This window comes from Eucalyptus grandis, chromosome 9, assembly GCF_016545825.1.
Source record: "Eucalyptus grandis isolate ANBG69807.140 chromosome 9, ASM1654582v1, whole genome shotgun sequence".
Taxonomy (NCBI): domain Eukaryota; kingdom Viridiplantae; phylum Streptophyta; class Magnoliopsida; order Myrtales; family Myrtaceae; genus Eucalyptus; species Eucalyptus grandis.
Window position 1 is genome coordinate 35,640,180 of NC_052620.1, and position 23,053 is coordinate 35,663,232.

At 43.4% G+C, this 23,053-nt stretch overlaps 2 protein-coding genes across 3 annotated transcripts; one reads left to right on the forward strand and one right to left on the reverse strand.

Moving 5' to 3' along the window:
- Positions 1 to 957: 957 nt before the first annotated feature.
- LOC104419553 (AT-rich interactive domain-containing protein 6) lies at positions 958 to 7,794 on the forward strand. 2 transcript variants are annotated; one of them, XM_010031247.3, is made up of 13 exons: positions 958 to 1,240; positions 2,002 to 3,005; positions 3,107 to 3,146; positions 3,406 to 3,458; positions 3,790 to 3,835; positions 3,955 to 4,047; positions 4,721 to 4,828; positions 4,938 to 4,989; positions 5,112 to 5,187; positions 5,690 to 5,756; positions 5,837 to 5,887; positions 6,807 to 6,899; positions 7,478 to 7,794. In XM_010031247.3, exons 2-13 carry the CDS (start codon positions 2,023 to 2,025, stop codon positions 7,577 to 7,579), a joined length of 1,764 nt encoding a protein of 587 aa, XP_010029549.1. In that variant the 5' UTR covers positions 958 to 1,240; positions 2,002 to 2,022; the 3' UTR covers positions 7,580 to 7,794. The 2 variants fall into 2 exon arrangements, with proteins under 2 accessions (XP_010029549.1, XP_010029550.1); XM_010031248.3 differs by having other exon boundaries at positions 2,014 to 3,005.
- Positions 7,795 to 18,402: 10,608 nt separating this feature from the next.
- Positions 18,403 to 22,119, reverse strand: LOC104419554 (3-hydroxy-3-methylglutaryl-coenzyme A reductase 1). Its single transcript, XM_010031249.3, has 4 exons — positions 20,965 to 22,119; positions 20,447 to 20,628; positions 19,803 to 20,149; positions 18,403 to 19,011 (listed from the first exon to the last, which is right to left on the reverse strand). The coding sequence occupies exons 1-4, from the start codon at positions 22,011 to 22,013 to the stop codon at positions 18,766 to 18,768; spliced, it is 1,824 nt and encodes a 607-aa protein (XP_010029551.2). The 5' UTR covers positions 22,014 to 22,119; the 3' UTR covers positions 18,403 to 18,765.
- Positions 22,120 to 23,053: the final 934 nt, after the last annotated feature.

Sequence of the window (23,053 nt, forward strand, 5' to 3'; positions counted from 1 at the left end):
GAAGTTCTTGAGTTTAGTTAATTGCTTCGGTTGGAGTATTGTGCTATGTAGCTAGTTCCTTCCCCGGTGGTCCAGTGAGGGCACAGGTCGAGAGAACGATTGTCAAAATGAGTATCGTTTTCGCACATAAGAGAATTGAGGATCCCCGGTGGTCCAGTGAGGGCACAGGTCGAGAGGACGATTGTCAAAATGAGTATCGTTTTCACACGTAAGAGAATTGAGGAAGGAGATGGCGATGGAGGACCAATAGCTTCCCCAACATCTCGAGGTTGTAGCTTGGTGAGAAGAAAGCCTGGGGGGTCCAATTAGTAATAACAACACTATTCATGAGATATTAGAGCCCGCTTCTAATTCGTCTAGTTTCTCTGTATGTCCTTAATCAATCGGTCTCAAGATTTTGTACTCAAGTTGATATTTTGAGTTTTTGCATATGTTGCGACGCAAGTATTGCTAGCGACCGCACCTTTTCATAAAATATTAATGTTTGAGAGAGACGGGCATAACAAGAAAGTGATCATCTTGACATTTTCCTTTTCTTGCCCTAGAATCTCAATAAAGACGATAGAGCTCCTTAAAATTGCCCTAGAATCCTACAACTTTTCGAACGATCATCTATATGGATCAATCAAAGCATCTCCAGCAAACATTCTAAGCTTAGAAAATTACGGCCGCGGTCTTCCAACGCTAAACCTGTCGAAATCGGCCCTTTAACGCTAAGAATATCTACGCAGAAGAGGAAGAAAACAGAAGCCCAAGCTGCGAAATCCCCACCCAGACATCGGACCCTCCGAGGCCCAATAGATCCGGGCCTCGTCAGGACCGGCCCATCATCGCACCGGGCGAGCGACCGCTGGCTCGGCCTTAACCCGCGAAACGTCGCCGTCGCGGCTCCCCTCTCTCCGCGCTCAACGCCTGCGCGTCTCTCTGTGATCAGAGAAAGAGAGAAAGAAAGAGAAGAGAGAGAGAAAAAAAAAAAACAAAAAAGAATTGTAACTGCTCTCTCCCGGGCACGAAAAGCGTTTTTCAATTTCGCGTTTTTTCTCATCTCGCAGATCTCTCTCGACAACGGAAAACGCCATCGCCCCTTCGCTCCCTCCCTCCTCCGCCGCCGCCTCCGCCGTCTTCCCGGCGAGGATCTGCGCTAGGGTTTTTCTTGGCGGCGTCTCTTCTCGGCGGCTCCCCTAGGACCGCGAGCTCCCCGGCCGAATCTCCGCCGCTGCATTTTCCGCGGCGCCCACAGGTCAGTCGCTCCCTCTCTTTCTCCCTCTCTCCATGTCTCTCTTTCTCTCTCGACATGCAGGGCCCGCGCGTGGGGTCCCGGTGCGTTCTTGTCGCCTGCTCTGGCCGTGCGTTCGGTCGGTTTGGTTTCCGGTGCGGTCCTGTCCTGGTTTTGTCTTTAGCTGGAAGCCCTAGGGCGCTTGGTTCGGTTGCTCGGGGGCTGGGACGGGGGATGGGCGTTCGCATTCGCGTTAGCTGGGTTTGGTGGGTGAGAGAGCGCATCGTTCGGTTTTCGAGTTGAAGAGGAAATTGGCAGAAAGTGCATGCGCGCACATACACGAGAGCCTGTGGTTTTTTTTTTTTTCTTTTTGGTCGCTGGAATTTGCTGGGGGATTGGGGAAATTTTCTGGTAACTGAAACTGGCTCCCGGAAAGTGTTTTTGGTGGCCTGCCTTGTTGTGGGTTTTTAGTGACTAGGAGAACGTTAATGGTCATTTTCGCTTTTCAGCTTTTTCCATGTGACATACTAGAAAGAATGAAATTCCATCGAGTGGTTTTCCGTGTTCTGCTGATGTTCGGCTACAATGAAAATCAAAACTTTGAAAACAGTCTGTTGTGTATTGTTTCGCAATAGTGCCCAAACGAAAGTCCAAAGCTAAGAACGCCAAATAGTTTTCCGGGGGACGCAGAAGATGGGATAGTTCCCAGAATGGGAAGAGCCCTGCATTTGTTTTCTTTAAAGAGTGTAACAGGAATGAGCACTGTAAACATTAATGTTTGTTAGGAGTGTCTTCAGGAGCACAAGATGAGTGGTTCAAATGAGAATGAGGAGATGGATAAGGAGGTGCCGCTAGCTCCAGATCTTGCTGATGAAGGGCACCCAAATGAAGTGCAAGTTGAAGCATCCCATGAACAATCTCCTGATTCAGTGCCTGTAGAGGAAACTTTGAAGCCAATTGAAAATGGGCACGCGTTGCCTGTGGAAGATGCTTCTACTGATGATAAGAAACAAGAACCTGTCTCAAGTACTCCACTCTCTGCCCCGGATGGTATAGCTAATGCAGAAAATCAGCAAGATGTACCCAAGCATGATAGTGGAAATGCTGAATCTGCTGCTGTTGCCAAGGATGAGATACAGAAGGATGCATCTGATTTGCCTCAGGAGGAAGCCGCTGATTTGTCTCTAGAGGAAACCAAGGTTGATTCTACCACCCTAGCTCAGAAGGAAGCCACTGAGTTGCCTCTACAGGAAAAAAATGTTGATTTTACCACCCTGGCTTCAAAGGAAGCCACTGAGTTACCCCTGCAGGATACTAAGGTTGATTCTACTGCCCTGTCAGAAAGTCATCCAGAACCTGTTGAACTGATATTGGGGGCCAGAGCTGAAGATACTGAAAATCCAGAACCTGTCAAACCAATATTGGAGGCCAGAGATGAAGATACTGAGATGGTGGAAAGTAAAATGGGTGCTGTTTGTGATGATTTATCCTCAGTAGAGAAAGACAACATTGTTGCACCTAATGAGGCATCCATTGACATTAAGGCTGAAATTGAGAAAGTGGAACCGATGACGGTTGAGGAGCATCAGGCTGAGACCCCTGTAGCTAAGGTTAACGGCAACTCCAGTTTGAAACATTTATTTCTTTTAGATGAAAACGATGAAGGTAGTGAGTCTGGGACAGAGGAGGATCAATCATTATTCATGAAGGAACTGGAGAGTTTCTTTAAGGAGAGGAGCATGGAATTCAAACCACCTAAGTTTTATGGGGAGGGTCTAAATTGCCTCAAGTAAGTTAACCGTGATCTTTTATGTTGAAATTTAGGAGGGATTGTGCCTGGATATTGCCTCTGTCAAAACTAATGTTCATATACTTGAAATGGTGATGAAGGTTGTGGCGAGCTGTGACTAGACTTGGAGGTTATGATAAGGTACATGTTTTTCTGGATTTTGCTTTGGATGTTCATTCTCAAGCATCGGGCGAACTATCATTGGTCAAAATTATATACTTTCTAGGGATTGTTTAGTTGAGAAAAATATTTGCTCTACTTTGTAATGTTTTCGCAACCATATACATGAGAAGAGATATATCGAAGTGCATTTTGTGTCTCTCCTATGATGTTCAGTACTTCACCTGTTTTGAAGTGACCCTTTTTAGCAGGTAATTGAAGATTTTTCTTTGGTGTATAGGTTACGTCATGTAAGCTGTGGCGGCAAGTTGGAGAGTCCTTCAAACCCCCCAAGTAAGGAATGGCTTCTATTCTCAAGCCCAGGCTAGAGCTGTTAATTCTGCTTATGAGAAATGCCTGTTGTCCTGTTTGATATCTTCTCTGTATATCATGAACTTGTCATTGTCGGATTTTAAATTTGTGCTATTTACATGTTCAAGCTCTGTGGCTTCTTTTGCTCGTCTATGTATACTTTGAATATTTGTACGTTTGAGGCATTTAGGCGAGTCGCTGACAGACAGAAACCAGGGATAGTCCATTTAAGTCTTCTTTTTTTCCTGCTTATAGATGAGTAATCACATTCTCCACTTGATACATACATAATCAGTCCAGTCCTTCCATGCAGGACATGCACTACAGTATCTTGGACATTTCGTGGTTTCTATGAGAAGGTGAATCTTAGTTTGATACCTTGTGCTCTTTTGTCATCTATGATGTATTGAACTGGTTCTACAAATTGTGTTGAACAGCTGCATGTATGAACTCTTAAACTATTTTGCTTGTTTTCTAGGCACTCCTTGACTATGAGCGGCACAATTTGCGTGGTGGGGAGCTTAATATAACTGCTGCTTCTCCCACAGAGCCTATGGTTGGTGACAATCAGGTAATGTAGCATTATTTGAAGATTGATCATCTTGTTCTGATCTGGCTCCATGAGAGGTTGGTATTTAGTATGACTAATACTAACCTTGTTGTAAACCATATAAAGTTTGAACAAGAGTGCTGATTCTATGAAAAAAGGACTAAGAATGATATTGAAAAATTGGAACCATGGAAAGTTTGAATTAAACATCCTCGGTTTCCATTTTGATTCCTCTTTTACTCTGAAATGTGATTAAGGATTCCGTTGAAAGTAACTCATTACAGTTCTCTGTGTTGTGTTTGATGCTTTTTGAACTTTATTCAACCAAGCGAGATCTTCTTAAAATAGAACATTCAGGAGGCATATTTTTGCAGCAGTAATAAGAATAGACAAAATCCACTCTGCTGATGCCATAAGCTAGTGGATGCTTCTTAGGGCTAGCTTTATGCCACAGGTTCTGGCTATGGAAACAATCCCTTTTAAAGAAACAGGGGAACACTGTGCACAATAGAGGCTGCCCCCTGACCCTCGCATAATGGGGAGCCTCGTGCACTGGGGTTGCCCTTTCATTGTTGTTTTTGTGTTTTCTTATAGATTTTACATACTTCCTCCATTCCCTTCTAATTATTTCCAAACAAAATGTAGAGTAGGAGTGATTTTCAGCAATTAACTTATCTTTCTTTAATATAATTAGGCATCAGGATCCGGAAGGGCACCCAGAGATGCTGCAGCCCGTGCAAGGCAGGGTTGGCACTCCCAACGTCTTCTTGGTAATGGTGAAGTTAGTGATCCTATAATAAAGGTATGTGCCATATCTTACTAGCTCCTTGCTTTTATGTGGTGATTAGTTTTGGGTTCCTTGTGCGTACCTTTTTTTAAGGCTCTAAGCTTTAGTATACTTGTAATTGTAGGATAAGAATGCCATGTCTATGCAAAAACGTGAAAAGCAGCTTAAAAGCGTTGGTATGCTCCATATTGAAATTTATCTTATCCCTTCAAATTTTGTTCTGTTCTTTTGGATGTATCATTACTGCCTCTACCGTATTATAGCTATCTTGTTTCTTATTGTGGAGTGGTCACTGCAGGTCCAGTGAAACGCAAGAAGCAACCATACTTGGAAAGTTCTATTAAAACTACACGACCAAAAACTTCTAAATCACAGTTAAGGCCCTCTTTCAGTATGTATCCTTTTCAGCCAGGGTTTTTGTAATGTGACTGCTGTTAAATTAGTCTGTGATATATTTGTTTCTTTTGGTTTAAGTGTCACGGAATGGTTTTATAGTAGCGTTACCCTGTTAAATGACTCTTCTGGTATCTCAAAAGTGTCTCTGGACTCGACATGGTTCCACTATTGTGTCTTTACTCTTATTAATCTTGAACCATATTAATTGATCTATTTAAAACTGTTTTTTTGTTTATATTAATAAATAAAAGATATCAACAAATTTAAAGGCAAGATATTTAGGCTACCTATTCATCAAAATCATGGAAGATAAACTACTAATCACTTAAACTTATGGGAGTGGTTTCACATGATGAAAATCTTTCAGTAAGTCGTATTTTTTGTACTCTTTTTGTCTGGTTTATTAATTTCTAAATCAGACTGGATTTAATGTAGATCTTTAATTCTTCAAACCATTTTAATATGCTTACCATTTGCCAGATTGGATATACCAGTAGTTGACATTGGACCACCAGCTGATTGGGTAAAAATCAACGTACAGAAAACTGTAAGTCTATTGATTCACTTGCATTGTTCTCCTCTTCAAGATTCAAGGTCTTGCTAGAATTTCGTGTTCCATATGTGCAGAAGGATTGCTTTGAAGTCTATGCCTTAGTCCCAGGGCTTCTACGGGAGGAGGTCAGTATTTGTTCTCTGGGTTTTATTTTCATGATTCGTATTGTGTTGATCTCATGGATTTTATAGTAAGACAATCGTGGTAACCACATTTTGTCGGCCTCTTTCATGTTTAGTTCTGTGTACTGAGGTTTCTGGATGATCGTTTCTTTTTTCACAGCTGAAAATCACAAAAGCTATATTTGCATCACTCTTTCCTTTAATGGGTTTTCAATACTGAAGTTTATCAGTAATGTTGAAATGAAACAACAAACTCTAGTGGTTCAAATGCCATAATTTTAATGTGTCATGTGATATATGTGCTGTGGGGATGGTGGAGAGAGTTTCTTGTCAGATTGGTGGAGAAGTGTTTTAGAGAGACAGTAGGCTAGATTGTGAAAGTGGGTAGTGGTAAGATCGGTGTAAATATAGTCATTTACGAATATTTTCCTGACATTACTATTATTGTGATGTTCCATTGGCATGTCCCTTGCCGAATGAGGTAATTTTTTACTCTTGGTGTCCATGTGAATCTGGTCATCAAGTGAATTCAGAATTATGTCAGTCCTCACAACTCTAACTAACTCGATTCCTTAAGTTTAAATATGTCAGTTCCATATCTTGTTATAAAATTGAACATGCCACTCTCTAGGACATATTGAGATAGCTTTATGAGAAGTCCAAGTATAATAGTAAACTACTCCACGATATTCTTCTAAACCCTTTCCACGTGCCTTATACATGAAATTAGTGCCACATTTTTCACCACAAAGACGCCTTTACCAAAACAGAGTAATATCTGATGTTTTTGTCTGCATTTTTCTGTCCCCCCCAACCCCCCTCCTTTTTCTCTTCTTTTGTGTGTGTGTGTGTGTGTTGGGCTGCGGTTGGCTACATGTATTTTCTTCAAATGTCACATTTTTTGCTTCTTGGGAATATCCAGGTCAGGGTCCAGTCTGATCCTGCTGGGAGACTGGTTATAAGTGGTGAGCCAGAGCAACCCGACAATCCTTGGGGGGTAACTCCTTTTAAGAAGGTATATTATTTTCTCAGTATATGAGTGCCTTTTGAATTAGTAATTTGGCCTTGAAGGATCCATCCTTGTAAAATCACTTTTTGCAAAATAAGTACCATCAATGACAGATGCTTCAGAAGTGCCTGCTCCATTCTGAAGCATCTGTCATTTTTTTTTTTTTTTTTCTTTACCAAAAAAAATGACAGATGCTTCAGAAGTGCCTGCTCCATTTTGATCTTGACCGTGCTTTTTATCAGTTCTAGTACTTGGAAGCCAACAATCAGTCTGCTTCCAGTTTCTTTATTTAGCCAACCCCCTACCACAAGCCTATTGCCTCACAATGCCTTCTATTTATTGCTGTTTGCTGGAGGCGCTGTAAAATCTGGATGACATGGTTATGCTCATGGATCATGGTGCTATTATAGATGCCTACGTGATGTAGAGTGTCTTGATATAGTCTCAGTTATTCACTATTTGTCGTGTCCTACTGGTAGATGTTCCCTACCTTGCTGGGACCTATCATTCTCAATTTCTGACAGTATTGTAGTTTAAGAATGGAAATCATTTAATGGAGATGGAACGTTTCATCTTTTGTACAGATTGTCAACTTACCTTCAAGAATCGATCCACACCAAACATCAGCAGTGGTCACCCTGCATGGGCAGTTATTTGTTCGGGTCCCTTTTGAGCAATCGGAATAGCAACTTTGGCGTGCTTATGTGCATCATGTTGATTGAAACTAACTGTAGGTGTTAGCTTCGTAGTTCACTGAACCTTGTCCACATCTGCGGTTCACTCTCCTTTGTACTCTTGTGTAGCGGACTAGATTTAGCTCTGATTTATGTTATCTTTTAGTCCTTATTTCGCATGCAGTTCTTGTCTATTACTGTTTTGAGATCCTGCTCGTTTCACTTGATCCTCCATCTGGCTGTGCTCAGTTAATCATTTCGGATCTAAAATCCGATCTCTGTAGAAGAGAAGAGTTAGCAGAGGCAACTCGTAGGTACCCGAGATCTCTAGCTTCTAGATGGCACTGTACTACTTTTTTCATGCTGTGGTGGACTGTCCTTGTTCACTTCTTGTCTGATTTACTGATGTTGTGCTGCATCCGAGTCCTCCTTGTGCTCTAAGCAAGCACTGGAGAGTGATGCTCCTAATTCCGTGGGCTATTTTCATGCATTTTGAGTGCATCTTAGCATCGGTATTTGGGTAAAAGGTATCTCCTCTGACACCATGGCCTAAGGTTGAAGGACTAATGCTGCAGAGCTATGGACCAAATTTGAAATTGTCATTATCTGGAGCGGTAAAGGTCTGGTCACGATATCCGACTCCCGATCAGTGATTCCACGATTTGGAAGGAACAGCTCATCTAGATTCCGAGCAGCCTAATGGGCCCGCGACAATGAATTGACAATTCCGGTCTTGTCTTGGTCTCCTCCAAGCCCACCGAATCGCCGAAACGTGGAACACGTAACTTGAATTCCCGCGTGCCACTTGGACCTCTCCTTCACGTCCACCACTTACATCCCAAGAATATTTTACGAGATCTACTCCTCACCCAAGAGAGGACTAGTCTCGATGGCAACAGTCCTTCAACCACCGGTCCCTTCTATTGCGATATGGGAACTAAATAAAATTGCCCAAACCAAGAAAGACGGACGTTGCTACGAGTGCATCGATTCAGGCGAAGGTACAGGACTTTTGTGACGCACATTGGAAGGACGACGTGTCGCTTGATTAGCAGCAGTCGTTTAGTTGGTGCAAACACTTTTGTAAGGTGATTTTCTTGTGATTGTTCTGGGAGTCGTCACGTGCCTCGTGCAAGAACGGTGATTTTTTTCAGAGTCGAATAGACACTCCAACAGAGGCGTCCCCACGGAATCGAGGAGGGTGATCGGGGTTGGTGGGGGGTTAGCTTAGCTAAGGAAATCTCTGCTTCCCCATTGGAAGTACGCTTGGTGAATGGAAAAAAAATGAAGAAGCCGAGAAACAGTTGCCTGGGGTTATAGCTTGCCATCTGACGACCTGCCCTAGATTTTTCTCATCCGACGTAGCACAATTTCGGCTACCTACTTCTTGCTCGCGCAATCCCAACTGAATAAGGTCGCAAAGGGTTTGCATGGATCCGGTTTTCAGCCCCTCTTCTTCCTGCGGGGAGAGTCGATGAAGTTGATGACCTACAACACCGTCCTTCCGCGCTAGCACCTTCGATCCCACAAACACTCAAATTCCGAGAGCATGAAACTTAAACTACTACAACATTAGACAGCAGACATCGATGACTTTGGGCATGAAACTAAAGCAGCCATGACATTAGGGGAGCCGATGTGAAATTGATGGCAATACATCATGTCCTAATCTTGAATCGTGGACTCCTACAATCTTTATTATCGCGTTCACATGTTAAGGCTCGACTAATGTATTAAAATGAAGCAGTCTTGGATAATTGATGAAGTGATGACTCGACGTTCCAGCTCACCCGGAAGCTTCAACATCTTTGTGAACGCGAGCGAAAGCTTGAAAAAACAAAGCAAGCCACGATTCTCGTCCGTATCTTTTCATGGAGAAGGTCACATTCAAGAATACGTCAAGAATACGGGCCTCTTCATTTCCATCATATTATATCGCATGTCAAACTAAATAAACAACTCGAGGCATTATGTCATCCAACCATGCTTTTCCCTCTATAGGAATCCAGCCACGCCCACCCATCACTTCTTCATTAGACAAAAATCGACACTCTTTTCCACGGAAAGGAGACACCGTCTCAAGTCAAAGATCGGGGAACATCCAATACTAAAATCCTGCAACCGTTCCTCGTGGTTGATCGAATTAGCATTGTCGTGGAATAACACGTCTCTGTGTGTGTACAATTGGTTTCCTAATCACATAAACTTCCGTGAGACGACCTGCGTGCCCTACCCAACGCGATAATTGCGCGCAGTTCTTGGATTCAAATGACCGTAGTCTTGTCCCACTCTTTCTAACACTTGTAATTTGTCTCATTTTTCTTTGCCAATTTTCCCATCTCTTGATAGTTGTTTGAATAATTAAACATTAAACCATATCTTTATCTAACAATTTAATATTTTAAAATAGTTGATATAGTGGCATTACATTATTTCACATGGTATTAGTGCAATAGGTCCTAAGTTTAAATTCTTTTTAGACTCCTATTTGCCTCCTCAATTATATATTTCCATACTTTAGGCTTAGATCAAAGTCACGCTCACATGTAAGGAGAGTTTTAGTATTAGGATAATTAAATATTAAAACACATATTCACCTAATAGTTTAGTTTTAAAAATATTTGATAATAATATAATAAAATCTCATAAATATAATTATGCTATTTATATTCTAAAGATCGACTTAGAGAGGTAATAAGGAATATTTATATTCTCAATAACTTGTCCATAAAGCGAGATAGTAAAAAAATGCTACAAGTACTATCTTAATCTCGCCGGCTGACGACCTTACTGGTTGGAAAAAGATCAATTTTCTAGCATCCCATCATCGCTCGCCGGTCTATTCGACGTTTCTTTTCTTGTCGAGCACAAACTACAAGGAGAGATACCATTTTGGTCATATCTTGAGCGGTCCCTTTTTCCACTTCGGAATCGCCTAAATTTCAAAAAAGAGAACCAAGGCACTCCCCCGATTTCTCCCCTTTCTTGTCCCACACGGCCCCACCCTTGTCCCCCTCCACCTACGACACGTGCACAGTTCCGGTTCTTGTCCTTCTCCGGTCCTAAAATAATAAGCAGTCCACCAGCCTCTGGATTCACACCCACCCCCACCATATGTAAGACGACTGGAAAAAACGAGCCATCTCTATAAATCCGCTAGCGACCGGCCACCACCCGGAAGGCCCGAACTACCAAAAAGAGCTGCAGACATTCGCCCCGTTCGCGTTTGCTCATTAAAAATATTTCCTTAGATTACTCCGCAGAAGAGGAGTCCGTGCGCACGTACCGAGTTCATTGATCACGTTCTTGCCTGGTCGGTCGATCCGTCTCGTCTTGTCGCGGCCTGTTTAGGCGTCGTGCGGCTGCGGCAGTCCATATAACGTCCCCGGAGCTTGTGGGCGGGTGGTGTTTTCACCGTTTGAGGTTTCTTTTTTTGTTGGCATGGAGGGAATTAGTCATCTGGGTTACGCTGGTTTCGGACGAAGAAGAGGCCATGGAAGCGCCGGCGGCGGCGGGAGAGGCTTCAAGGTGAGCTCGAGGAGGTTCTCCGTGCAGAGGCTGCGCGCCAAGTTCGCGTGCCTGGTCAGGGCGTTGAGCAGGTGGAGGTGCAGATACGGTCGAGCTCTCAGGGCCTTGAAGAGAAGCATCTGTTGCAGGGAATCCAGCGCCGATAGCACTTGTTCTTCGGTGTCTTCCTCATCTTCCTGTCTGAGGAGGAGCAGCAGCAGCAGGAGGAATCTGGTGAAGGGCGACGCGTCGCGCTGTACTTATTACTACGGCTCGGGCGTGTCGGAGAGCTGTAAGGTGCGGTCCTTTGCGCGGTCCAATTCGGTTTACTCGGAAGCCATCGCGGATTGCTTGGAGTTCATCAAGCGGTCCTCAGTCTCAGTCGATGAGTACCGGGACCGGCCGAAGATAGAGTTTTGTTAAGTCACACATATATAAAAAGGAGTGTAGTAATTATTCTGTGCATAAGAACACCTTTTGTTTTCTTTGATTTCTGTTCTTGTTTTGGGCAAATTAATCTAGTTTGGTTAGCTCCATTGGAAGCAAGTTTAGGAGCTCTCTGCTGCGTCCATATGATGTATGATGATCCAAAGGTTTGTCAAATGCGATGCCATAGAACTTGTTTGAGAGTTCTAAGTAACTTGATCATGGATTGATTTGCTTTGTCTCACTTTATATTACTAGAATGTTTTGGCGATGCTTTAGTCAACGAGAAATGCAAGTGCCGGTACTAGAATGTTACGGTTTCTGTTCAACATGAGAAAAAAAGGTTGATTGCTAAGCTTCCTGAAATGAGATTCATAAGTTTCGCATTGGAATGACAGAGCCCATGTTACATCATGCAGAATTTTCCTTTCTTTAGACGATTCTCCGTGATGCTGATTGCCAAACTCTCTGAAATGAGATTCATTAGTTTCACATTGGAATGACAGCGCCCATGTCCCATCATCCACAAGCTATTTTTCTTTTGGCGATTCTCTGTGATGCTGGTCACGTCTATCACTTCCACAGATCGAAATAAGTCCACCAGCGTGTCGGTACAAGTCAGTTTGCAAAGAATTGTTTCTGTGGACTACGAGATTATGCCGAGCAAATGTCGAATATCAGATCAGACGCTTCTCTGGAACATGAAAGTCCAAATCTCCTATGCCCGAATAGAAAATTCTTGCAAGAGTTAGCAGCTAATTAAGACTCCTGAAAACGTAATATCATCTAGCACACACCTTGCTGTAGCTTGACTAAAGAGAGAGCATAAAAGACAATGTAAAAGGATGAAAAGTGGAAGTTCCAGTTGGAATTTTGAGAATCAAAAGGCCAATCATTGTTTCAGACTTTTATGCTGGGCACTCGTTTGTGTTTCCAGGAAAAGGCCTACCTTTGTTGAATTCTTATATCTTTGGACTGACAATCATTGTTTAAGGTACTGATCACAGCTGTTTTTCGGCTAATCCATTTCATACTATATTGTCATGGACCAAGCTTAATTGGATAGAGCCTAAGTGTCAAAGCAAATTTACAGATCAGTTTTTGGAGTTCTGTCACGATCAAGGGGAAAAGGCATCTCAAACCAAATACAAACTTTAGTTGAGGGGAATCATCTGAATTATCTCTTGCCTGTGAACATGGGAATACCTTGGTTTGTGAAGTAAGCTGGAGAGATGGGCTCACCCTCAGAAGCATTGCACAGACGATTCAGAATTTCGTATCCGACCTTAACAGTAACCTCTCTCACTTCCTCTGAACACATATGCTCCTCAAATTGATCTGACATAGGTTCGCAGCAGTTAGGTACTTAGATCTTTTGTCTCAGGCAGCAGGACATCCACGGCGCCGCCCACGGGCCTCATTCTAGGCCGGTGCAACCTGACAGGTCATCCGGTACACGTCCTCCTTCTCTTTTTCATGAATTGAAGGCATAATAATTAGGTAAGACATGTAAGAAGCGACCAATAAAGCAAATGTGTTTTGGGTTATGGAACGACAAACTGAGGATTACGCTTAAACCACATGTTTTGAGGTTCATTTGTCCTATGCTTGATACTTTGAACCTTACACTTAAGTCCATGTACCTTTTGTGCACCCATCTCAAAAAGCATAAGCAGGTCTTTTTATTCCATCTCCATTCCCCAAGTTCCTTCATCCGTATTTGTCTGCGTGATTTTGCTGACAGTCATGCCGGATTTTTTCACGATAAGACAAAGTCTACTTTTGAACTCTCACTTGATAATCAATTCGATCCTAAGCTTTATTTTTTGAAATAAGTCTCGATCATAGAAGAACTCGTGAGCTATCAATCTCTATCTGTTATGATACCAATGTGTATTGGGGTCGTGCAAACCCTTTTTTGGGAACCCTTCGCACATTTGATGTAGAAGTCCCTCGAATTTGCCTGTGGAAGGAGTTTTAACGAGCTTCTCTTTTGCAGGAAGTGAGATAAACACGAGCAAACTCACTCTTCTGATAAAGTAGCAACATAAGCCAAAGCTGTCCAATGAACAAAACATGATTATTAAACTAGGAATTAGTAACTCAAATGAAAACTAGAAATCAGAAGAGATTGAATTAACCGCAAATGGGGCAAGACAGTTGCCTCAAACAGCTCCATGACTAATGATGGATTTTGAGGAGGAAAGTGACATCCTACGGCTTTCTAATTTGGTTACAGTAGAGTCCTCTGGAGAAACTTTCAAGATTACTCTTCCTCCATCCAAGATTATGGTCTGGTGACCAAACCATGCGTGAGTTCTATGTTTGAAGCCGCTTTCTACCTTTTCGAACGCCTAAGAAATTCATTCAAAACCCCACCCGTGTATCAATATTTGCAAATATTATTCTCTTTTGGGATACCATATGGTAAGAGTAAGAGTTCTAGATATCAGGAAGTTTGCAGTAGATAATGATGAAATAGGAACTCCACCCTCTGAAAAATGGCATGGAAATCTGGAACGATTGCAAATATCAGAACTGCTGTAAGTAGGGTACATTTGATAACGATTTTGTTTCGGGAGCTAATTCTGACTAGAAATGATTATTTTTGATTTTGTTCTCGGGAACTGATTTTGAGTAAAAAAAACGTGTTTGGTAACTGTTCAAATTTTTTTATTCTGGAATAGAATTGTGTTTGATACCGTGCTAATTGATTCCGTTCCAAATTAATTTCTTTTAATTTTTAAATAATTTTTAAATACTTTTAAATACTTTTTTTCTTTTCCCTTTTCTCCTATTCTTCTTCTTCTTCATTTGGCCGGTCGCCAGACTAGCGACAGGCAAGATGAGGGCTGGCGACGCTCACCGGAGCGTAGCCGGTCCTCGGCGAGGTTGGCCCTTGTCAGTCGAGCCTTGCCGGCAATTGGGTGAGGCTCGCCCAGCCCCGCTGGCAGCTAGGCGAGGCCAACTTGGCCATTGGCGAGGCTAGGCGAGCCTTGCCGGTGGCCGGGCGAGGCTCGCTGGCCACCGCGAGGCTCGGCCTCGCTCGATTCTGGCAAGGCCAAGCCTCGGCAAGGCTAGGCGGCGTCGCCCGGCTGTCGATGAGGCTCGCCCGGCCATCGGCGAGGCTCACCCAGCCCCACCGGTGGCCAGCCGCCCTCGCCGGCGCTGGGCGAGGCTGGCTTGGCCACCGACGAGCTCGCCGAACCTCGCCCTGGCCTGGTGAGCCTCCGGCGAGCTCGCTGGACCGGCGGACGGCGACCGGCGGCGGTGGACTGTAGCGGGCGGTGGTGGATGGCAATCGCGAGATGTCGGAAGGGAATAAGGAGATTTTTATTGTTTTGATTCTTTTTTTGATTCTCGGACGGAGAATCATATTTTTTTTTTATTCTCAATTCTCTTCCCAATCTGTTCCCGGGAACAAAAATTTTACCAAACGCGATTCTCGTCCTAAACTGATTCTAGAAACAAAAAATCAGAATTTGGCATTGTTTGACATGTTGCCAAACAAGCCCTTAGTGTTCAGCTCACAAAACGATACTGGTCTTTCTCAAGTAATGTGATTGTGAATGGATGGTGGGGCATTTGAAATTTGAACAGACAAAGTGACTTGGGCTTGTGGCTCGGCATCGAAGTCATAAATTTACTGCTTATGCCTGCATAAATTCATTCTATCTAACCCTCCTGGGCCATCTGCAACACCTGAATCAGAAACATACTATCACTGTGAATAACCATCATATTATCCCATCAAGAATGTACACCTTGTGAAGTGTGCAAGTTACAACAAACCATATAGAACAAATGACACACATTCAGGCCGACGCCACCCAACAAGTTATTCGGTACACGTCCTCCTTCTCCTTTTTGTGCATTGAGGGCATAATAATTAGATAAGACATGTAAGAAGAGACCAATAAAAAAAATGCGTTTTGGGTTATGGAACGACAAACGAAGGATTACGCCTTGCCCACATGTTTTGAGGTTCATTTGTCCTATGCTTGGTACTTTGAACTTCACACTAAAGTACATGCACCTTTGTGCACTCATCTCAAAAAGCACACGCAAGGCTTTTTCTTTTTTATCGCTTTTCTCCAAGTTACTTCATCTGTATTTGGTGTATCTGCATGAATTTGCCGACGGTCATGCCAGGTCTTCGTGATTGGACAAATTTCACTTTTAAGCTCTCGCTTCATATTCAATTTGATCCTAAACTTTTATTTTTTTAATAAACCTCGATCATGGAAGAACCCGTGAGCTATCAATCTCTATTTGTTATGATACAGTGTATATCGGGGTTGTGTGAACCCTTTATTGGGAACCCTAGGCACATTGCTGTTAAAGTCTCTCGAATTTGCCTGTGGAAGGAGTTTTGACGAGCATATCTTTCGCTGGAAGAGAGACAAACACCAGCAAACTTACAAAGTGCACGAGAAGCGCAAAGCAAATAATGACTCACTCTCCTGATAAAGCAGCAACAGATGCCAAAGCTGTCCAATGCACAGAAAGTAATTAATGAACTAGGGTCTGTTCGTTTCGCGGAAAATGGGACATTTCTGGAAAATATTTTCCCATAAATCATTTTCCAGAAAAATGACAATATTTTCTGGTGTTCGGCTAAAACTTAAAATGTTTCGAAAAATATTTTCCGATGTTCGGTAAGGAAAATATTTTCTGCTCCCTAGATTGACGAGCGCGAGCGTCAATCAAAGCTTGCCAGATCGACGAGCGCGAGTTTGAGATTGACAAGCTTGAGGTTCACTTGGTTTGACGACTAGCCAAGAAAGAAGAAGATGGGAAACAAAAAAAAGAAAAAGAAAAAGAAAAAGGAAATTAAAAATAATTCGAATTAAAAAAGAAAAACAAAATTAAAGAATAAGAAAATAGATGAAGAAATGAGGATTTGTAGAGTTGTGAGATAAGATATATCAAATGAGGAAAATATTTTCATTGTTTAAAAGTGGAAAACATTTTCCCCTACTTTAGAAGACTTTTTTTCTTTGATGAAAAACATTTTTCCCAACGAATTCATTTTCCATGAAACGAATGTCGAAAAATCCGGAAAACATTTTCCCGGAAATTATTTTCCGCGAAACAAACGGACGGAGCCTAAGAATTATTAACTTAAATGAAAACTAGAATTCAGAAGCGATTAACCCAACACAGCGGCCTTAAACAGCCCAATGACTAATGATGGATTTTGAGGAGGGAAGTGACAGCCAACGGTTACTAATTTGGTTACAGTGGAGTCCTCGGGAGAAACTTTGAAGAGTACTCTTCCTCAATCCAAGATTATGGTCCGGTGATCAAATCATGCGTGAGTTCTATGTTTGAGCCTGCCTATGGAGCTTCTACCTTTTTGAACACCTCGGAAATTCATTCGAATCCCCACCCGTGTCAATATTTGCCAATATTATTCTCTTCTGGGTTACCATATCCCTTCGGAATCTTCATTTGAATGCTAAGAGAAAGAGTTCTAGATATCAGAAAGCTGGGAGAAGATAATGATGAATAGGAACTCCGCCCTCTGAAAAATGGTATGAGAAACTGGAGCGGTGGTGAATATCAAAACTGCTTAGTTAGTGTTCTTGGATTCAACCCACGAATTCAGTTCAGCAGCGAATCTTTTCCAAGAAACGATACTGGTCTTTGCCTCGGGTAATGCTATTGTCGATGGATGGAGGGACACTTGAAATTTGTGCAGACAAAGTGATTGGCTGCATGGCTCCGTATCGGAGTCATAAATTTACTGCTTATGCCTGCAAAAGTTCATTCTATGTTAACCCTCCTGGGCTATCTGCAACACCTGAATCAGAAACATATTATCACTATGAATAATCATCATCTTATCCCATCAAGAATGCACACCTTGTGAAGTGCAAGTCTGCAAGTTACAACAAAACCGTATAGAACGAACGAGACACATTCAGATGCCGCATAGTGAAAGATACTGATCTAGCTTTTGTCTTGTGGGATAGCGGACAAAAAGTTTTGGTCTGTGAGGGAGGTTCTTCAACTTTGTGGGTCACATGCTTGAGCATCATTTTCAAGTCTGTCAGTGACTTAAATAATTTGTGAAAAGGTGATGCACCATGCCAGATTTCTACTTCTTGTGAAGCAAAGCGACACTTGGGTCTTTTCTGTTTTCTGGTCTTGGTGCCTGAGATTGCCCAGAGTGAAGTTGCGAATTAAATAAACATAAATCCCAGATCCCACCCCCAATAAACAAGTGGACTGTAAGAGATGCCAAAAGAGTTGCGCCAGAAAAGGCCAGGAAACATTTCTTTTGCAATTAAGGTCGGTCGATCTGCTCTTATACCGAGAACCAACAGGTAATCATCGTTTCAATTAGCATTGATGCATTCTAAATGTCTTACGGAATTTAGATGCATGCAGAAAATAATTATTTCTGACTAGAACATAAGGTGTTGGACATTTAACCAATTTGCCCTGTATCCAGCTTAGGCAGAGTAGCTTTTTGATTTCTAATTGTTGATGCTTAGACATGTTAGCAGTATGCCTTCCCAGTTAGCTCTCGTACTATATCCAGGATATGCATGGTATCCAATTCAATAACTCATAACTAAGTGACCCTTTTCTTAATTTGATTCACCTTTATCGGTATTAAGGTCTAAATCGATCATATCGCAAGTGTACTTTCTCAGCTAGTGAAGGCCCTTCCTCTGATACCCGGAAAGGAAAAAGAAGTCACTGTGCATGAAACTACGACATTCTTCAGCTTTTTTATGCAAATAGATGGAACTAGAGAGATAGGGCAAAAATATATCTAAAATCTCCTCTGATATGTCTTTCTTCTGAAAAGACAAAACTATTATGCTAATAAGAAAACAACATACAGATCAATGGAGATTACAGAGTATAAAGGCGAAACAACAGATCGCTGGCAAGAGAGAACCAGATTGCTGGTGTACTCTTAATCAGATTGAAAGGAGTTACAAACAGAGCCGACCCTTCATTAAAAGACAGGATCTATTATACACATGGACAGAGAAAGACCTAATTTTCGTAAGGCTTCCACTAAATGTTCCAATTCCTAATTCTTTGCCTTCTTATTTTCTTTACACCTACACGCCCTTGTATCAGTCCTTCATGCCTGCCCTCTTCCTAATTCTCTCTCTCTCTCTCTCTCTTTCTCCCACCAAATCCCGCATAGATGATCGTTTATAACTTCTCTTAGCCCGTATTCTCCCCATTCCCAACATTTGAAGGTGTGTTATCGCTCAAAGTGGGGTCATTTTGTTCTCTTATTGGCATGCCATTTTGGAGACATCCTTGGAAGATCTGTTGTACTTCATGTGGCTCTTAACGAGTTGACCGGCAGCCAAAGCGGACATGAGTGAAAGCTCCCCGGCTAATACGGAACCGGCCACGATGGTGGCCAAAAGACTCGAGTTCGAGCCGGGAGAGTCTTGGCTTGCACCCTTCACACCGAGTAGGTTCAGACAAGCCGATTGTGATGCAAGTTGGGTGCCCCCTCCAACTGTACCCACCTAAATCATAAAAATAACAAATTTTATTGGAGGGCAATTCGCAATTTCACAATGAAAATTTTGAGAACTTTCTAGGATTCAAAAGGAAATAGCTCTCTGCCACTTCTTGAATTCAACTTCCCGTGGACTCCACATCAGATGCAAAGAACTTAGCTGAACCCCACTGAAACAGGACAAAGCATGTTGCAATAATTTATTGCGTTGCGTGACTTAGGCTGATAATCTCAAAGAATCACTCATGGGCTCATCTAGATCTGCAAAATTTTGAAATCTACGGACAGTCATGGAAAAGCTGATTGTCTTTTCGAGGATAAGACAAACCCAAAAAATTAAATTATCCGGGTCTTTAATTTTTTATTTTTTTTTGGGAAAGAGAGGATGCATTGATTCTGTAGTAGTTCTTGAAAGTTAGGGAGGAGAAATTGCATTGCATGAGCACTCTGCTAATCAACTAACCTCTTCATCTTTCCATTGCTTGCCTCTTAAGTCCTTCGATGACAACGACAAGTCTCAAACATCGCAAGCAACTTTTTGTTAAGTAATATTCCATATGTACACTGTTCACCCCTTTCCTGAATTGCTTAAACTTTTGGGAAAACAATCTGTCTAATACGGTATCAAAGAACAGGTCGCGAATCACGACACTCGCTTTTATATTTGCTCTGTTTTGCACTCTTGTCATCCTGTCTGTTTTCCCTGCCTTGGACCGTCTGTTTGATGTGTTTCATGTCCACCTCCTATGTTTCACATGTAAGATTATTCCAAAATGGGATTGAAGAGGAATTTATTACCTCAATGGAAGGCATGGACACGGAAACGTGAAGATCCTTGCCATCATTGACGGCCTCCATCATGGTGATGCAGTGAGAGCTCTCCACATTTTGCGCTGGGTCCTGTCCAGTGGCAATGAAGATGGCCGACACGATATTGCTGGCGTGGGCGTTGAACCCGCCAAGCGCACCGGCCATGGCTGACCCGGTCAGGTTCTTGAGCATGTTGAGCTCCACCAGCGCTGGCACGGTGGTCTTCAGCACCTTCTGCACCACCTCCTCCTTTATCACCGCCTCGCACACCACTGACTTCCCCCTTCCCTCGATCCAGTTAATTGCTGCGGGCTTCTTGTCCGAGCAATAGTTCCCTGCACAGCGTGCACGTCATGTGTCCCACGTTACATAGCCCTAGAGATTCATCAAAGAGAGTGAACTGATCTTTTCCCATTTTCTTGACACTGCTTCTATGAATTTGGCTCAGATTTGGGTTGGTCCATGAGATTGATAACTGAACTATGGAAGTTAGTTACCTAGTTTAGATAATAGAGGAGAAAAGACTGATGGAGAAATAGAACTGGACACGTTTCTCTAAGGATTTTGTTAAAGAAATGCTTGATCTCATGAGCATTGGCAGAGCATGCCGGCGCCAGTGATGGGTTATTTACCGGAGATGCCGATGACTTCCATGTCGGGGAAGTCAGCCCGGAGGAAATCGAGGACGTTTTGGACGCCTTTGGAGACCATATTCATCCCCATCGCATCGCCCGTGCTGCACATGAATCTTATGAACAAATTTTTCCCTGCGAGTGCGCACCTGATGTCTTGTAATTTGGCGAACCTGCTCGACCTGCAAAAATTCACGATCGGAAATCAAATTTGACTGGAAAAATCACCGTCAGAAATGGTCGAACATGAGAAGATACGAACTGTTTTAGCAAGATCCAAGGAGGTAAGCAAGATTCGATCATCAAGCAAAAGCAGTTCGATCACTTGGGCAGTAAAAAAATCGATTGAAAAAAACATAGTAAAGTTGCCCTACGACAGAAGAGAATATGTAAAAGATCCAGGTACTTCTTTTTCCGTAACAAGGTGGTAGTTGCAGTTATTTATTTTTCGAAGGGGTAGGTACATTTCCAACGTACCGCATGTGTCCCTTCACAAATGATACTGATCGAACACGAACCTGTTGAACACAACCGCTATGGTATCGAGGTTGCCGGGATCCTCCAGGAACAGCTTGAGCTCTGCGGCACGCCTGGCGGAGCCGAACCTCACCACTGGGGCCCGAGTCATCCCGTCCCTGAGCACGACGCTCGCGGCGCCGCCTGACGTGTTTATCGCCTTGCAACCCCTGTTGGTGCTTGCCACCAAGCAGCCCTCCGTCGTCGCCATCGGGACCACGTACTCGATCCCGTCGAGCAGCAGCGGCCCTGCGACCCCCACGGGGACCTGCACGTACCCGATCGGCATCTCACAGCACTGGCCCAGAATCGAAGCGTAGTCGAACCCCTCGAATGCCAGCCCCTCCATGGACCTCCCCGTCATGCGCTGCACCGCCTCGCGCCGGATCGCGGCCGCCCTCTTGCAGTCCCCAAGCTTTGACTCCAGGGAATAGGACGGCGTCATCCCGTCCACGACAGACTTGATGATCTCCTCGTCTTCCTCAGTCAGGGCGACGAACGTCGAAAGAGCGTCGGCTAGCGGCCCCGTGGCGCACTCGGTGCATGCGCCTCCGCTGCAGCCCTCGCCGTCCTCCTCCTTGATAATGAACTTGTCCTCCTCCTGCTCCATGACACGCCAATGGCCGTTGACGTCCCCGACGACGATGTCGTGCCGGGTGGGCGACCGCGAGACGAAGGACTGCACGAGGCCGATCCCGAAGAAGCCGAGGAGGTAAATGAGGGAGGCGAGGAGGGAGACGAGGAGGGAGACGAGGGCGGTGAGCTCGGAGAGGGTGACGACGTGCAAGGGGGTGGAGTCAAGGATCTTCTCGCGCCACCGGCGGAGGAGGAAGCAGGCGACGGAGAAGAAGAGGGCGAGGAAGACCGCGTTGGTGAGGTAGAGAGGGAGGGGGAGGGCGTCGGAGGCCTTCGGGTAATGGTGGTTAGGGTCAACGAGGAGTTCGCCGGCGCCGGCAGCGGCAGCGGCAGCGGCGGATGGGGGAGGAGGAGGAGGGCGAGGGGGTTTCGAGGGGGTGGAGAAGGATGGTCGACGTGGCCGGCGAGCGTCCATGCCAAGAACGAAGGTTTAATACAAAGGAGGAGAGAGGTGAAGAGAGAGGAGGGACAAGAATAGTAAAGGAAGGGCGGTCGTTGAGAGGAGCAGCGGAGATATAGGCCTTTCAGGGGGAGGGGAAGGTCTCCTCCTTCTCTTTAATAGAGCTAGAGAGAGAGAGAGAGAGAGAGAGAAAGAGAGAGAGGACAAACAGGAATATGGCTTCCATGCGAGTTCGATGCTTGGATTCATTGTTAGAACAATTTAAATTAATTATATAATTTTAATAAATATAGCGTGCTCCAATCAAACGTAGCCATTAGTGATTGAGCGAGCAAGAAGACATCCTCCCGTGGTATGAATCTTCACGACTCTTCTCTACTATGATTGTGATGTGTGTGTATTCTCTTAATAATTTTGTGGAAATAACATAAGTGTGATAATGGAATGGAGGGGTGAGCGTGATTTGAGGGTAGAATTTGGAACCAGAGAATCGGGTCAATAGGAATCTATCTTGTTCTCAGTTTCGAGATATGTAATGTAGGTTTTAGTTTTAAAAATTAGGGAGCATATTTTGATATCTAGATTCCGGGTTCTAAGTTGATGGAACCTAAAACCTGTAACCTAGAGTCTTGAATAAGTTTTTATGTTTTCCTTGGTCTGCCTTTATGTAATCCCATGGCATTTGATGATGAGTGTATTATCTGGATCTCTAGTTTAATTTATGATTGAGACTTTTACTTGTTTATGTTTCAAATTATAAATTATGGTTAGTGAATTGTAATAGCAAGTAATGGTCATTAAAAGTAATAATTCACCGCAATCATTTAATAAATAATATATGTGGAACTTGGGTAGAACATAGAATTGATTTAGGAACGTTCCGGGATATGTAGGGCAAGTTTCAAGTTCGAATCTGTTTCAATGAGTAAATTCTAAGTGGAAGTTATATAGAACCTAGAACCACTCACCCCTAATAAAATGCATACATTCTCCATCAAAAGAGCCCTTATATAGAAAGAGTGATTAGACCAATTCTAGAGCTGCCAAATGTCAAC